General features: G+C 34.3%; 1 protein-coding gene across 1 annotated transcript in view; it reads right to left on the bottom strand.

Annotated features, from left to right (window-relative positions):
• MS3_00004447 (uncharacterized protein) overlaps positions 1-16,405 on the bottom strand; it is a 176,635-nt gene extending 160,230 nt beyond the window's left edge. Inside the window, exons 1-2 of the mRNA XM_051212367.1 lie at positions 16,203-16,405; positions 3,187-3,416 (exon numbers count right to left, since the gene is read on the bottom strand). Coding sequence (XP_051072546.1) covers positions 3,187-3,324 — 138 coding nt within the window. The 5' untranslated portion in view covers positions 3,325-3,416; positions 16,203-16,405. The remainder of the gene's footprint in view (positions 1-3,186; positions 3,417-16,202) is intronic.
• Between the last annotated feature and the right edge of the window lie 1,641 nt (positions 16,406-18,046).

Below are 18,046 nucleotides of genomic sequence, written 5' to 3'. Positions count from 1 at the left end.
AACTTGGACCGATGCATATATGTGCCTGATCCTAAGTTGTAGCTGACTGACTGACTGATTGAGGGCAATTTACAATATGGAATTTAAATGCATCACTTTTGTACTTAAAATACTTCATAGAATTTCCAATATTTTTATGGATAACAATTAATTGAGGTATTGCCATAGCCCATTCAACTTACGAAATTATAAATGATCATTCCTATATTTTCATTTTCATCTTTAGTCGAACTTTTACAACAGACATTATATTACTATCATTATATTAGTAGTAGTGGTAGTAGTAGTTAAGGAGTTTCGGAAATTTGTCTAATTTTATAGTCAATATCATGAATATCTTAACCATTAGATATTGGCTCAGAGATTTAATGGCTAGGTGATCACTACAAGACTTAAACGTATTGGCTTTGGTAAATGGTGAAATCATGTGTGCATTTCGATCACCAGTTCCATAATAAAACGAGATAACTGTCTTGAGTATTCCTGATTTTCAGTGTTTGTCGAATTAAAATCATTTTATGATGTAACCTATAACATATATATTACATTTTCAAGGTATACCATGAATGTAACATAGATTTTAAGGCTCAAATTAAATAAAATTATAAAAACAAACCTTTAGACCACATAATAGTATACTATCAGTCAGTCAGTAACAACGTAGAACATCGTACGTACGTACGTACATCAGTTCGAGTTGCCATACCACATAAGTACACAGATACAATTGTCGATTAAAATCCCATTGCGGTAGAGGTAGTAAAAGTATAAGCAGTAATCGGAAAGATCAGGGTTTGGAGATGTTATTGAAAGAGTATAATCCAGTGAAACAAATTTGGAAAGAGAAAAAGGAAAGGGACATGACGAATTCAGGAGATTAGAATTTGGGAGAACACAAAGAGTGTATGCACTTGCGCCATTGCAAATGATTTTGAGCCACGTCATTCGAGGTCTCTTACCACCGGTTGCTATCATCTCGCGGTCCCCAACCAGGTAGTCTACACCTACCAACATGACTCAGTCCACTTGTCAGTGACTTCATGGACTTGTGCCATGTTTTGGTCTGGCCGCCCCTAGCTTTCTTCCAACCTATTCCTACACCATTGAGCACTGCATGTCGAGGCAGTCGGTGGTTGGAGATACGTAACACATGTCCCAACCGTCTCAACTGATGAAGTTTTACTACTTCATCAATTGCTTTGCCATCCTTACCTAGTACCCGTTTCCTAACAAGCGCGTTACTTACTCGATGGTCCCAGGTTATACGAGCAATGTTTCGATGACACCTATGATCAAATACTAGTAACCTACGAATATCCTCTGCTCTTACCAGCCATGTTTCACTGCCATAAAGTAGGACGGAACGAACTGCTGCGCAGTAAACACGTCCTTTGGTTGATAGATGGATATCTCGTCTACACTATAGTATACTATAGTATAGGGACGAGCATCAAAAAACAACGACGAATTTCCGGCTAGTTTCTAGCCAGTCAGAAAACAGTTCTCATCAATACGTAGTTGATGAGAAATAAAACTATGATTCTACATAGTGTAAACAAATTTTTAATCAATAATGAGTCCATAGTTTACTCTAACTGCAGATTTTTAAAAGCCCCTAAAGTGTTCCTAGTTCGGGGTTAGGTATTTTAAGTTAAGATCAAACGGTGTTATCTGTTTAGTTCTCTCATAAAATGTAGTTCTACCAAGTTTAAGTTTGTTTCGGAACTAAGGGTTAGGATTTAGGGTTAGTTTCGATTTGCCTGTTGCATACTATCTTTAGAGATAGAATTAGGTATTTGATACGTTTAACAATATGTTGTTTTTTTTACTTTATGGTTGTGAAGAATAACTTTTCACTATCATTTTAAACATTTTGAGCACTATACAAAGGTATTTCTACTGCTTGCTATGCATAACATAAAAAAACTTGAAAGCCTCATTCTTGATTCTGATTGGCTCGTCCCTAAAGTACACTTTTTTAGTGGCTCGTTGATCTGACTCCGTTCTATGTATACGCCGTGATGATAGATCATCAACTTAACTTCGTATATTACACTAGGGTAAGCCCGTTTGTGCGATGGTATTAACAAGATCCCAAATACGGGTTGGGCTGACCAAATTTATTTCGAACACTCGTTTATTAAGACTGACATTGAGAATGAGAAGCGAGAGAGCGGAAGCGGAGGTGAACATACTAATTCATTCTAATAAATTTTGACTCAATATTTATAACTAGACAAAAATAGGCTAAAGACATGTGATGAATAGGATAATCGATACACACATACTCTCAAATAAAACACTCGAGGTTATAGAGCAATAATTTTTGAGGTCAAAGTACGACTCGAAGTGAACAACTTAAATGATCTGTTCAGAAGCTAAAGTAGCCCATGTGGGTTTGATATAGTACTACATATTACACTTTTACCGACTTTCACTCACTGCCTTCTCGTGGCGTGAGTGTTGTTTATGGAACTGAGAGGACGCAAAGCGAATATCCGGCGCTTTAACCGGGTTGGTAGACACGGAGGGTTCACCGAAGGGAATTGGACAGCCCTGATTCCAAGCCAATGGTGCACATGGGGTCCAGTATCCTGCGGGAACAAATGGAGTATGAACCAGTTGTTGGTCACCGACTACTATGGGACTGCATCTCCTCATGATGCTCCGCTGCATTGTGGATCAGACCTTTAGGTCGAACGCTGAAGGTGTGGCCCCCTAAGAAAACCACCTGCTTCAGTTTGATACCCGGTCAGCATCACAGCCCTCGCACAAATCAGATGTGATTTGTGTGGTGCATATGTATCTGGTGCCCCCTCTGTACCAGTATTTATGTGTCTAAATAAACAAATTAGAATAAAATAAAAATCTTAAAATAATCTCGGTAACAATAAATAATGAGACTATAATTTATGGACGACCTTCGAGCGACGCTGAATTGACCTTGAGAATGTCCACTTACAAGTTTATAAACCTGCGTGAATAAGGACTATGATTTACAGTTGTTGGTCAGGGTTAAGAATCATATTCAGGGTTCTCATCACAAATTGACTTGATCTATAATGCCATAATTCTATTTATCTAAATGGATGAGTGAATTTCTGGCCGAAATTCAAGATTTGTTACCCTAAATTTGATTAATTCGTTCATAAATTATAATCTCACTTAATAAATTGATCAACTTACTTGACTTTGTTTTTGTTGTATTAAATTGAGTACTTTCTCTGTACGATTATAATCTTTAGCGCTACTATCTGTAAAAACATAAATTAATGAATTCGGTCTAGATGCTTCCAATGCTAATTCAATGCCAGTTATTGTCATTTCTGGACAATCACCACCACCTTGAGTATAAACATTATCTAAATATTCATAAAATGTTTTAGTGGATGTTGTCACTTTAGCTGGTCCAACATCTAAAATTAAAATTAATATGAATACATGAAGAAGAGAAAATGAAACATTAAATAAATCAATGATAAAGATAACTTGAGAAATTTCATGCAATTCGTTCCCTTTATGAATTTAAATAGAGCAAGAACAAACATTGATGCAGAATAGTATGAATTCATATTATTTCGAGGTTTCTCGTCAGCTGCTTACAAACCAAAATTGTGATAGAATTTTGGTTTGTAAGCAGCTGACGAGAAACCTCGAAATAATATGAATTCATACTATTCTGCATCAATGTTTGTTCTTGCTCTATTTAAACTTGAGAAATATTTATGAAGTCACTAAATGATTTAGATTGGGGGAATCATGAGAACTTACTTACTCACTTACTTACGCCTGTTACTCCTCGTGAAGGAACATAGGCCGATCACCAGCATTCTCCATCCAACCCTATACTGGGCAGTCCTTTCCACCTCTTTCCACTTGTTATTCATCCTTTTCATAACTGCTTCTATTTCCCGACGTAATGTGTTCTTCGACCTTCCTCTTTTCCGCTTCCATTCAGGATTCCAAATTAGGGCTTGTCTCATGATGTAGTTTGATGATTTGAGTAATGTATGTCCTATCCATTTTCATCGTCTTTTCCTAATTTCCTCTTCATCTGGAAGGTTGTTTGTTCTCTCCCACAGAAGGCTGTTGCTGATGGTATCCGGCCAATGGATGTTGAGTATCTCGCATGGACAACTGTTTATAAATACTGATACTTTCATGATGATTGTTGTAGTAGTCCTCCAAGTTTCTGCTCCATCATGGAAACTAGGGGGCACTAAATAATACTCATCGTATATGAGTATAGGAATTGTAGAGGTTGTTAGATTTAAGTTAGATAATCATTGAAAATCTAGAAAGACTAGATTATCATATTTCCTTAAACAGTTGTAGATCCAAGCTGTCAAAGAGATCCATACTGAAGTGAAACAGTTTTCATATTGTGGTTCGAGAATTTTCTAGCAGTGCTTATTCACAATCATATTTAATGCTTGAGGTCAACAATTTTTGATACCATGGTAAGGATGGTATGTTTAGATTACTGAGTTGAAATCCAGTAGTTTATATTTTTAACTTTAACCAGGATCTATCATTACCATTGAACAATCCTTACAAATCTTCTACTTCGACAGTTATGCAAAAATGAAGGATAATTAGGATTAGATACAATTATATTTACGTCTATTTACATGGTAAAATGGTAATTTACTTAATAATCATTAATAAATAATTCCTTAATATATCAATGGAGAGAACAAACCAGATCCCAATGGAGGAAGATATTAAGTGGATAGGACACACATTGAAGAAAGCATCCGGCTTAGTCACAAGACAAGCCCTCACATGGAATCCTCAATGCCAACGGAAAAGAAGAAGACCAATGAACACATTACGTCGAGAAACGGAGACAGACAGGAGAAGAATGAACAAAAATTGGACAAACCTGGAAAGGAAGGGCCAGGACAGAGTGTGTTGGAGAGTGTTGTTCGGGGGCTTATGCTCCATTAAGAGTAACAGACGTAAGTAAGTAATTAAGTAAGTAATATATCAATTAAAAGATTTAATTTCGTTTTCAATTAATTCATCATATGGCTGTACAGTTAATATCTTCATAAAGGTTAGAATAAGATGTACATTAATAAGGCTTATTTAAATCGGACAATGTTATTGCATCGAAATAACAAACTTTTAGATCCGTTTTATTTTATTTGTAAGATGAAATTCATCTCCGTATCACCACATATTTGCTATCTGAATTCTGTAGCTTGGTGGATAGTGTTTGAAGTGGAAACACTAGGTTTGAGTCTTACAGTGAATACCAACATTAAGATCTAAGTAAATTCATTTGACAAGTCTCAAATAGGACAATGCATGAGTCCTGAATTCCGCTGTTAGCCACCACTTAGCTTTGATTAAAAAACATTATTAAATTGCTTATGTAACTGCAAAACAAGTAGGTTCTTATCATAGATAGTGTAATGTGATTTGTTTTTGTAACCATTTTAAAGTAAACTAGCACAATCCATTATGTTTATCATTTCAAGTAGTGTCTTCGTTCAGGATAACGAAACTCCAGAATTTTTTTCTATCCGGTTGAATTTTACAAATTCATTGGTTTTATTATAGATAAGTGGATCAAACATTGTCATACTTGTCTAGTACTTAATACTGTTCAGTTTCTAACGATCATGTTGCAATAAAGCCACTATTCAAACTGACTCTACATTGGGTGCGCTATGTCATGAAGATACATTATTGGAATCAGTGGACAGTAAACTCTGAACCTACATTTCGTGTCAGTTGGTGCTCGTTATTTAAAGCGTACCTGCAGTCTTGAGGGAACTGATGTTCCCCAGGCGATTTGAACCCGTGTCAAAAGACTTTTCATTCTTAGACTCGATCACTTGAAATTGGCTACCACTAAACGATTAACCAACGTAAAAATCTCGATTCTATGAGAGGTCAGTTACACTCTGAATAGCTTAGCAGTAGTGTCGCAGAATGTGTAGCTTACTAAAGGATATTCAAATCCTATGATTAGCAACATTTCTCCCAAGATCATTGATACATCATGATGAATTTGAATTCCAACAAAACATATATCTTACTGTTTACATCCAACTACCTAGTATCTAGAATATCAATAGGAATGGTAACATAGTTACCTGATTAAAATTGCTAATTTGCTATTTAGAAATTTTCATTAGATCATTAGTCTTGTTAATATTGTAAAACTTTTTAGACAAAGTGAAGATTCATGGTTACTAATTAGCTATGTTTTGTACAGTTACATGTATTCATTATACCAGGTGAAAAAAAACTCTACCCACTATGATACAGCTTTCTACATAATAACAGTAAATTTACTGTTTATCCATCAACTTTTTGCCTGTATTTGACTTTATTTTAGGTATCTAAAGTCAAACATGATATCTAGTTAATTATAAACACATGCTGTTGATGGAGTTTTGTTCTGTGAGCTGGATGGTTTGGTCGTGGAGCTTTGATGAAAGCTCTTGAGCTACAAATCTTCTCTATCATCTCATAACCACACGTTAAAATCCGTTGAAGAATTACTGGTTAATAACGTGAGAGATTTTTGGAGAATGTTGAATTTTACAGTGGTTTGAAGACTAAACATTATCTGCCGGACCTGAAAGTTTTGTATTCGATCCTCGATGGGGAGGTCCTAGTGACGAGAGGAAATCCCTGTCCAACCGTCTCTGGTTTTCAAAGATTGTCTAAGATGATTTCATGATTTCGAATATACAGTTACTAATTACCAGTAACAACTGGATATATTTCGTGAATTTATCAAAGCTGTACACCTACAAAGCTATACATAATCCTTGAGCCTAATACTATCACTTTCAGAAACCTGAGTCCACATTTTCAAATTATAAACTGCCAGTAGTGATATTTGCTTCAATCCAGATATATTTAAAGTTAATCAATCCCTTTCTTTAAACAGGACTTTGAAATTCTCACTGGATTCTTAGCTCAAAACTAGGTAAAGATAACTCTTCAGTTCGTTTTAATAGTATTCGAATTGATATCTCCATATAATCAAAACTAATTTCATTGTTTGACAATCCTCACAAACTACTTAACACTGGTCTAGTGACATTCATAGACATTCATAGCAATATCTGAAGGTTGTTTGTGAAGTGTTGGATATACACAACTGAGTAATCTTGTATTAGAACAAAATAAAATTCGATCTGCAATAAGAAGGACCTGATATACATGAAATTTCTCACCCACCACCCAGTGATCAATCAATTGTAAATACATATCAGTCCTACATGAGGTCATTCATGGCCCGGATAGCTCAGTGATAACATCTCTGACTGTGAAGCTGGGTGACACGGGATCGAATCTGTCATGGAGCACCAGTTCCCTCAAGATTCCAAGTACACCTTGCTGACGAGTGTCATGTAGCATGAAACCTAGGTCCAGGATTTCTTGTTGACTGCCTTCAACCACCATCTTATATTATGTCTTTAATATTCTTCGAATTTATGACAGCAAAACATTTTAGAAAACGTAATCCATTATTAATCCTATTAATAAATTAATCACTGGGTCATAAATGACTCGATGATTTTCTCTTTTGATGTAATTCTATAGATCTTTCAGGACGTTTTCACTGAAGTACATTAATCTTGATTGTAAAAACAGTTTGATGTAAGATTCAAGAAATTGATTACAAATCTTCGAAAAATAAAGAGCCATATATATAATGATGATTAATTGCAGGTTTTAGTGACAAATTCATGATTTCGACAGTCTATTTCTTCGTTATCGTAAAATTATGGCTAAAATATGTTTTTAACAGTCTATCAGTTTATAGGTTAGTCTGATTCACCTATTCAGCTAACAAAAAAGCTAATAATCCAGTTATAAAAATAGACAAACAAAACAAAATGATGATGATGATAATAATCAATTAGACATAGTGTGAATAGGAAAAGCTACTAGTGATGAGACTATAATTTATGGACGATCGTTGAGCGACGCTAAAGTGACGCTAGAGAATGTCCATCTAATAACCAGTACCAAATGAGAGTTATAAAATTGTATGAGGAATTAGAATTGTAATTTACAATTGATGATTAAGGTCAAGAATTAGATTTAGGGTTTTCATCATGAACTCGCATCATCAATAATGTCAAAACTCTATTTAATCAAATGGATGAGTGAATTTCGCGTCAAAATCCGATTTATGTTATCTTATACCTGATTGGTTCATCCATAAATTATAGTCTCACATATTCCTCACTCTACCTTAAATGTTAATCTCTTAAATATTGCTTGGTGAACCATTATCCTTCAATGCATGCTTGAATCTTATTAATTGCCTTGCCTTGCTTTGCTTCGATTTGACTTGACGATAGATCCACTTCTCTGCTCCAATTCGCTCAATGTGTTTGTCACTTTTTTATCTATTCTATCCGCTGATAACTTGTAGTTAGCACTTCTTATAATGTTGGTTACCAAGGTGATTGATAAACGAGAAATAAGGAATTATCCCGGACTCGAGTCAATACAAGATGGTTGAAGTATCAACTATTCATAAAGGTCTTTTATCTCTATGATCTCAATATTCCTTTTTTTGATCACAAGTTATGTTAATACATCTATTTGCTATTTCAAAACAATATCCTTTAGAATTACAGTACTTTTCTAATAATTTCTTTCTCTAATCAACTCTAATTTGATGTTAGATGTTGTCATCGTTAGTGACTTTACTACTTAACTATTTGAGATGTGTTTAGAATCGATATGTTTACATTAATTGATCATTTGTATACTTTGTGCTGAATGAGTAAAACCGCATAAAATCAAACAAATTACACTAATATCAAGTCATTTAGGTTAATGATTATATGACAACCTGATCGATAGAACCAGATCAGTATTTATTAACCTGATATTGATCTGTAGACACCTGATCAAGAAACCAAAGAAAGGCGATCTCAGCAACTGTGATAACTACATCACTCTCCTCTCAATACCAGGAAAAGTCTTCAACAGGGTATTGTTAGACAGAATGAAGCACTCCGTAGACGCCCAACTTCGAGATCAGCACGCTGAATTCCGTAAGGATCGATCGTGTACAGACTGAATCGCAACATTATGGATCATTGTGGAACAATCAGTTCAATGTAATTCATCACTCTACATCAACTTCAATGAGTACGAAAAAGCATTTGATAGCATGGACAGGACAACAGTATGGAGGCTTCTTCGACACTACGGCGTGCCTGAGAAGACACTCAACATCATGCGGAATTCATTTGATGGATTGAAATGAAAAATCGTGCATAGAGAACAGCTGACAGACTCGTTCGAAGTAAAGACTGATGTTAGGCAAGGTTGCTTACTCTCACTCTTTCTCCTTCTCCTGGTGATCGACTGGATCATGAAGACGTCAACATCTGAGGGGAAGCATGTGATACAATAGACTGGTAGGATGCAGTTGGATGATCTAGACTTCGCAGATGATCTGGCGCTTCTACCACACACGCAGCAACAAATGCAGGAAAAGACGAACAGTGTAGCAGCGGCCTCAGCAACAGTAGGTCTCAACATACACAGAAGGAAAAGCAAGATTCCCCAATACAGCACAGCATGCAACAATCAAATCACACTTGACGCAGAAGATCTGGAAGATGTAAACACATTTACATATCTGAGCAGTATTATTGATGAACACGGTGGATCTGACACAGATGTGAAGGTGCGCATCGGTAAAGCAAGAGCAGTATATTTACAACTGAAGAACATCTGGAACTCAAAACAACTGTATGTCAACCAACAACAAGTTCAACATTTTCGATACAAATGTCAAGTCAGTTCTACTGTCTACTGGGGCGGAAACTTGGAGAACTACGAAGGCCATCATCTAGAAGATACAAGTGTTTATTAACAGTTGTCTGCGCAAAATACTTAGCATCCGTTCATCAGACAGTATCAGCAATCAGCCTACTATAGGAGAGAACAAGCCAAATGTCAGTGGAGGAAGAGATCAGGAAGAAGCGTTGGAAGTGGATAGGACACACATTGAAGAAATCAGCGAGCTGCGTCACAAGTCAAGCGCTCACATGGAATCCTCAAGGCAACAGGAGGAGAGGAATACCAAAGAACACATAACGCCAAGAAATGTTGGCAGACATGAGAAAAATGAACAACAGTCGGATATAACCAGAAAGAAATTCCCAGGCGAGAGTGCGTTAAAGAATTCTGTTCAGCGGCTTATGCTTCATTTGGAGTAAAAGTGGTAAGTAAGTAATATTGACCTATAATACAGTTTCTAACCAACTGTTTTTACTATTGACCTATGACCTGAAATTATGATTCACATATATTATATACAACTGTGTTACTATGACAATAATTGTTTAAAACAAAATTGATGTTATATACAAATCTCAGGTTTGTTTTGTTTCTTATTGATTATTGAATAGTCATACTTAGTTTAAATGATTACCAATTTTCCTTTCTTATTATTGACAATTAATTTCAGTTTGAAAATAAAGGGGGAAAAAAGATACTTTACATAAGGAAACAAAACTAGTTTATTCTAATGACTGGTAAATAGTACATATCATTGATTTATGTTATGTTAGATAATATCAAGGAGTTCAAGGAATAATACTACTTATTAGTCATCAACAAAGAACATATTAGATGACTTTGATTTATATATATATAGCTTAGGTAGAAAACAGTGCTCTGTTATTTGAACTTAGTAACTAAGTAGATGATGTGATGGTGTTTTGAAATCAATGATTTTGATGAAGTTTTGTATTCTGATTTGGATAGTTTTGTTGTGGAACTTTCATCATTCTTCTGAATGATATCATTAGTATATCGTTCAGAAGAACGATGAGAACTCCATGAAAAAAACCATCCAACTCAGAGGAAAAAAAGATTCCAGTAAAATCATTCACCTGAGCTACAAATCTTTTCCACTATCCCAAAGTGAACATCAATTCTGAGATGTAAATAAATCCAGCTAACAAGTCTTAAACAAGACAAAAAGTGGATCCTGTATTCCACTTCTTAATATCATCCATCTCTGCTTATAATGTATACAATAGTTTATACTGGTTCAATGAATTATTAAATTATGTATAAGTAAAATGAGTCAGTTTATTTACAATAATGTGGTAGAGGTTTACACACAATACAAAGAACTAACTGTATATTAAAAAGGAATTTTAGTAAACAGAACACCAGTGGGGATACTTGAACTCATTGGACACAAAATTACAGAGCATCTGACTAAAATCTGAGAACCATACATTAAATCGGTAATTTGCAAAATATCAATCCATTATGTCACATTTGACTGTTCCTTTGCAAATATCAGTCCATTGTCTCAGATTTCATTGTTCATGCATTTCCATACCGATTGCATTCTGTTCCCGTTTTTTTTTCTCATCGACCTTCTACTGAAATACATTCTATGCCTGACCACTGTTATATACTACCTGTGTAGATATAAGTAACCCACACCACAGAATGATTACCTAGTGACTATTACCTAGCGGCTAAATAATTTAAAGTAAACAATTATATAAATAAGTTTATGTTTCATAGTATTTCTATAAGATAAACAGACTACATGTAGTTGTCAATCACGGCGAGACTATAATTTATGGATGAACCAATCATGTGATAAGGTAACATAACTCGGATTTTGACGCGAAATTCACTCACCCATTTGGTTAAATAGAGTTTTGACATTATAGATGATGTGAGTTCATGATGAAACCCCTAAATCTAACTCTTAACTTTAATCATCAATTGTAATTTACAATTCTAATTCCTCATACAATTTTATAACTCTCATTTGGTACTGGTTATTAGGTGGACATTCTCAAGAGGTCAGTCTAGCGTCGCTTAATGGTCATCCATAAAGTATAGTCTCATCGTCAATCACCTAATGAAAACTAAAGTGAGATGAAATGTACATAACATAATCAGTAGTAAATTAATCTATTCAGTTTTCATTATTGATTTTTGATTACATTAAAGCATTCAAATGTTCTTTAGATTAGTTTGGTGCAGTTTTGTTCTCTGAGCTGGATGGTTTGGTCGTGAAGCTTTCATCGTCCTTCTGAACGACATCATCAGCACAAACTTCAGATAGATCAATCGACAAAACTCTTAATTTGATTTATTACAAAAGATGCATCTACAGTCTTAAAATAGCTGATACTCATGAAAACTTACCCATGAAATTGAAAACCATCTAATCTAGTGTTATTATTCAAAGAGGTTGATTATTAACTAATCAAACTGCAATTGAGTTCTTGTAGGCTACATGAAAATTCCTTGATATTCGGTATTATTATTATGATTTTTAGTCACTATTTTGTTCGTGGGAAAATTCAGTATATTATTCACAAAATGAATTTAAGCAAATTAGTTATAACCAACAAATTATAATTTATCAGAAAGGGGTATTGTGAAGATTTTAGTAATTTAATAATTGAATTCATGAGTGAATTAAAGCTAGACCACCATGAAAACCCGGAAGCACTCAAAGACTGTTTTCTCCTAGCGTGGGACTCATCAGCAGTGTACACCCACGATCCCGCCCCGTGGGACTCGAACCCAAGACCTATCAGTCTCGCGCCAGGCGCTTAACCACCTAGACCACTGAGCCGGCCGCCATTCAACAGTGTTAATGTCTAGCCTCAACTAATCCACGAAACTGAGCGACAAATCCACCATTGTCATCAGTGAGTTACTATCTCACAACAGACCCGGTTGAACTCCACTGGTCACTGCTTCTCACTAGAACTCCAGGATATACCTCTTGAAGCCAGTCACTAGTGAGCATATGTGCATCAGTATCAGATGGGGTTTTGTGGAGATTGTAGTAATTACAACGGTTGAGATCATGAGTCAATTGAAGCTAGACCACCATGGAAAACCTAGAAGCACTGGACAGCTGTTTCATCTTAGTATGAGAATCCTCAGCAGTGCATGAGACCGATAGGTCCTGGGTTCGAATCCCGCGAGTGGGATCGTGGATGCGCACTGTTGAGGACGAAACAGCCATCCAGTGCTTTCAGGTTTTTCATGGTAATCTAGCTCATGAATTCAACTATTAAATTATAATTTATTTAACAGGATCCTTATCATACCACCTGATCACTTCTAATTTCATAATCCCATCGAAATCTTTTTTATAATTATTCAAAACATTGAATTGAATGACTAGATAAGTATGTTGAATTTTGGCTACATTACACTAACAATGTTATGATTTTTTCCTACTTACACTCACTAAATATTAATCCCTTAACATTACTAACTGTATATCCCAAAACAATCGGTAACCCATGCAATATCGATTCCTTAAAGTATCAATCAGAATACCAAAAAAGATACAAACTGAGTAAACGCTCTATGATTTATTTACTGTTATTTATGACTGGTAAGAGATGCAGCAACAGTTACGGAGTTAAATAGCTGTCAATTAGGACAATATAAAAACATTATAACACAAGTGCTTAGTTAAAGTACAAAAAGATATACATACTGAATTCCCAAAGAATCACCTCCTTTTTGAGATGGTAGAGAAGATTTGTAGCTTAGATAGATGATATTGATGGAGTTTTGTTAGTTAATTAACTTCTACAATTCTAGCAGTTAAATCCATGAGTAAATCTAAGTTAGACTATCACTGAAAACCCTGCAACACTGGACAGTCGTTTCGTCCCAATATGGGGCTCATTGGCAGTGTTCATTCACAATACCACATGTGGGACTAGAAGCCACGACCTTCTCTCTTACGACCAGACGCTTAACCTGTAAATCAGTAACTCAACATCTAACGGTGTTAATGTCTAACTTCAGTCGATCCATGATTTCGCACAACCCTTCTGATGGTGGTCTGAAGTGCATAACTGTCTCCACCCAACACGGATTGAACTCACTAAAAATTCCAGTTATTGTTTAATAATAAGTAGCTTATAAGTAGATTAGTACTTTGTATGAGAAATGTTTTCTTTTTTAAAACTGAACTATTTATAATCATTACTGTATTAAATTTTTGGTAACAAATATAATGAAGTCAAGATTCAACTATCAAATTATAAACCTTCATTCAACACTCTCTATTTTTCTATGTTATCAATTCATATTTGTAATTCCTCTATTTTATTGTCTCTATATTACAGAAAAAAAGATGTAATCAATGATTTAAAAACTAGACCTCAGTGACATGATTAAACGAAAACCTTAAGTGAAAACAATAAATAAATCTGATTTTCCCATATAGTACATTATATGAAATGGTTATGACAATGTTGAATGTGTCGCTCAGTTTCGTGGATTAGTTGAAGTTAGATATTAGTACCGTTGGATGACGACCGGCTCAGTGGTTTAGTGGTTAGGTGCTCGCGCGCGAGGCTGATAGGTCCTGGGTTCCACTCCCGCGGGGCGGGGTCGTGAATTCTCACTGCTGAGGAGTCTCGCAATAGGAAGAAACGGCTGTCTAGTGCTTTCAGGTTTTCTATTGTGGTCTAGCTTTAATTGACTCATGATTTCAACTATTGAAAGATGAAGTAGTTTGGAAATATTTGCACTACTTATCAAATAGTTTTCCAGGGAAAAATTAGAATTCTGCTGACTCATAGTAAATGTGAAAATAAAGCATTTATATTCATTTTGTGTTGATCAATCTCTTATTAGCATATGTTCATTCTGTACGGATTGTAGTCTCAAACATTAATGGGAAGATTCAAACAACCGATAGAAAATAAATCTAAACTTCCCCCATTGCACAAGCTAGTGGATATTTGGACTCAGTGAATAAAGCAATGGTGTTTAAAGCGAACGGTACTGAATTCGAATCCCAGCGTGATGCATGTACATCCAACCAACGAGTTCCAAATAGAACAGAACGCGAGTCCTGTATTCCATTGTTAGCCACCATCCATGTTTGCTTACGAAACATTTATATGGTATAATAATGTTCTATTTGTAGTAAATCTCTAAATACTATTAATATTTCAGTATATTAAGGTGATACAATCCAACATTCTAATTGACTAAACATAAAACACTAGGACAAAACGTTTGTTCAGTGCTTTCAGGTTTTTCATGGTAGTCTAGCTTCAATTGACTTATGAATTCAACTATTAAAATTAGTATAATATCCACAAAAATCCCTCTTTAATTATCAAGTGTTTGTGAAAGCTAATACCTAATATAGTAATATGGTTACAAACTTACTCTCATTATTATCATTTTATTTTTATTCAACTCATTGTATATTACTGAGTAATAGACTTTTTCTTTTAAATAATCATTGTTATTCTATTTTGCATAATACCCAGAAGTAGAAAAACAGAACGTTAGCTTTAATATCTTGCTTAGTTCAAGTGATGAATACACTTAATTCAAGTCTCAATGGAAACCACAATAGTCAAGTAGATGTTCGTTTCAGTTCAGTTAATTTAAGTGAATACTAAAGAATCAACATGTAAATACATTGATTGTTGAGACTTTTTATTCAAGTTATTCAAATGTCAGTGGATATTAAAAATAAAAGGTCAACTAGACTGGAAATGAGGGGGGCAAGAGGAGACAATAATAATAATAATAATAATAGTAATAATAATAATAATAATGGGTTCGAATCTCGCGGGGTGCGGGATCGTGGATGCGCACTGCTAAGGAGTCCCGTACTAGGAATTGAAGTCAGTTGTATCTAAACAATAGTGGTATAAATTTTATTTTGGTCAGATGAGTTTGACTTTTATGAATGATCAGTTATAATCTAGTTGTATGAATAATGATAGGATAGAAATAAGTTGAATCCAATTGTGTTTTGTAATTATTCAGACTGAAGCAGGTCGTTTTCTTAAAGGATCATATCCGGAGCTTTCGACCTAAAGATTTGATCTATAAGGTAGTAGAGTAACGTCAGGAGATGAAATCTCATTGTAGTCATTTTTATCCTTGTTTCCTAAAGTTTTCCATCTCCCCTAGATGGATTCTTTATACCGACCAATCCGGTTAAAGCATCGGACATTAGCTTTTCATACTCTCAATTTCGTAAACTATACTTCTGAAGCAATGGCTATATATACATGGCCATATGAGAACATTTCAAAAGGGATACTAGACTCCCTCTCTCTCTCTACCCTTAACCATACCAGGATATTTGAAGGCATTAATTATTAACAATTTATAATAGACATTAAATTAAAATTATATATATTCTAACTTACCTGGATCATGTACTTTAACTAAAACAAAATCTTTTATATAATTTGATTCACCACGTTGTAAATGTCTTTGTAATATACGTCTTGAACCAATTTTCACTTGTTTTAAATCATTACCCATAGAACCGGTTGAATCAAATACAATAGCTAATGATATAGCTGATATTGGTATTGAATCTTGTATATTGAATAATGTTAAATTATATGGTTTCTTTTGTATATTTATTAAATTCGATGTTAATATATCATATTCATTGAATTCATGATTTATTTGATAATTTGGATCATAATCATTATGGATTGATTGTTGACATGTAATAATTATATCATTATTCAATATGATCATAAAAATAAATCCAAATTTTATTAAATATTGCCAATATGGATAATTGATCATTTTGAATTAGTTAAAAGGTTTAAATTCAATTTTAAAAAATTTTCGCGCGATTTTATTGAAAGGCATAGAAACAAGAGTTAAGTTAGATACATGATTATTATTATGACTTAGTAACTAGGTGAAAATGAATTGAAGTTTAATATTGGTGCTTTCTTGGAATGAGGCATTTATTTATTTATTTTTATTTTTTTGCATTTTTTTATTTTTTTCGTATTTAATATGATGCATAATTTAGAACCAATCTTTACTGTTTATTTATGCAATCCGTAACTTCTATCAGTATAGTCATTGTAGTCATCGTCGTCGTCACTATTATGATTAGTTTGTTATTGTTAGTGTAATTAGTGTTATAGTTAGGGTATTACAACCGGCACAAATGTCTATGTATGTATGTATGTGTGTGTGTACGTATATGTATGCTTTCATCATAAAGAGACTTGTAGAAATCGACATGGATGCCTTCTTTATGTATATGCATATATGAGATTTTGTATCCTATATACAAATATGTTACTAGGTTGACTAACACTGATTGTTTTGTCTGATAAAACATGTAGGGAAAGAAAATCAATATGAACATTTTAAATACTATGTACATGTGCATGAAAAAAAAGTGAGATAGATAGAGAAATGATGGGAAGAAAATAGTGCGAGTGTGTGTGTGGGTGTGTGTGTGTTGAGGAAGCACATTTATACCGATATATGAATATAGCGTATATACATAATATGTGCAAACAGTTGTTTTTGTAGTTACCTTCATATGCACTGTGTAAAATGTTTCCAATCATTTTATAATGAAATCAATAAAGATAGGAAAAACAAACATGAGAGCCAAAGTATTTTGTTATGACTACTGGTCGATGACAAATAAGAACAAAAAAATATATCTATCTATCTGAATAATGAACAAAATATGAAAGAAAATGTAATTAAGTTTACTTGGTATTGTTTGGCTTGTATGTTCCCATCGAGGTTTAAGACTGCAAATGATCAGTCTGTTATTGGCATATGTGCACACTGTGCGTATGCCTCGATATTACCTTAATTCACAAGCTATTTGTAAGCAATGATGGTGGCTATCAGGATGCAGTAGCTGAGTGAATAATGCGATGGCGTTTGAAGCGAATGGTACTGGGTTCGAGTCCCAAAGTGAACATCAACTCTGAGATACAGGTACATCCAGCTGACGAGTCTCAAATAGGACGAAATGCGCATTCTGGATTCCACTGCTTTCCATTATCCAACTAAGATAATAATTGGAAAAAATTGTGCTATACTATAAATTGAGTGAAACTCAGTAATCTCTATGGGTATTATTATCAATTATAAGTTATAAATGGTATTTTGTGGTAACTGACAGTTTAGTTTCTTGATTATTCTCTAAGACAAAACAATTGTTCACTTTTTGTTTCTTTGAGATTATGATGAAATTTACATACTTACACTTGTT

Source organism: Schistosoma haematobium, chromosome ZW, assembly GCF_000699445.3.
Source record: "Schistosoma haematobium chromosome ZW, whole genome shotgun sequence".
NCBI classification, from domain to species: Eukaryota; Metazoa; Platyhelminthes; class Trematoda; order Strigeidida; family Schistosomatidae; genus Schistosoma; species Schistosoma haematobium.
The sequence above is the reverse complement of the archived record's forward strand: the minus strand, read 5'-3'. Positions and strand labels throughout refer to the sequence as shown.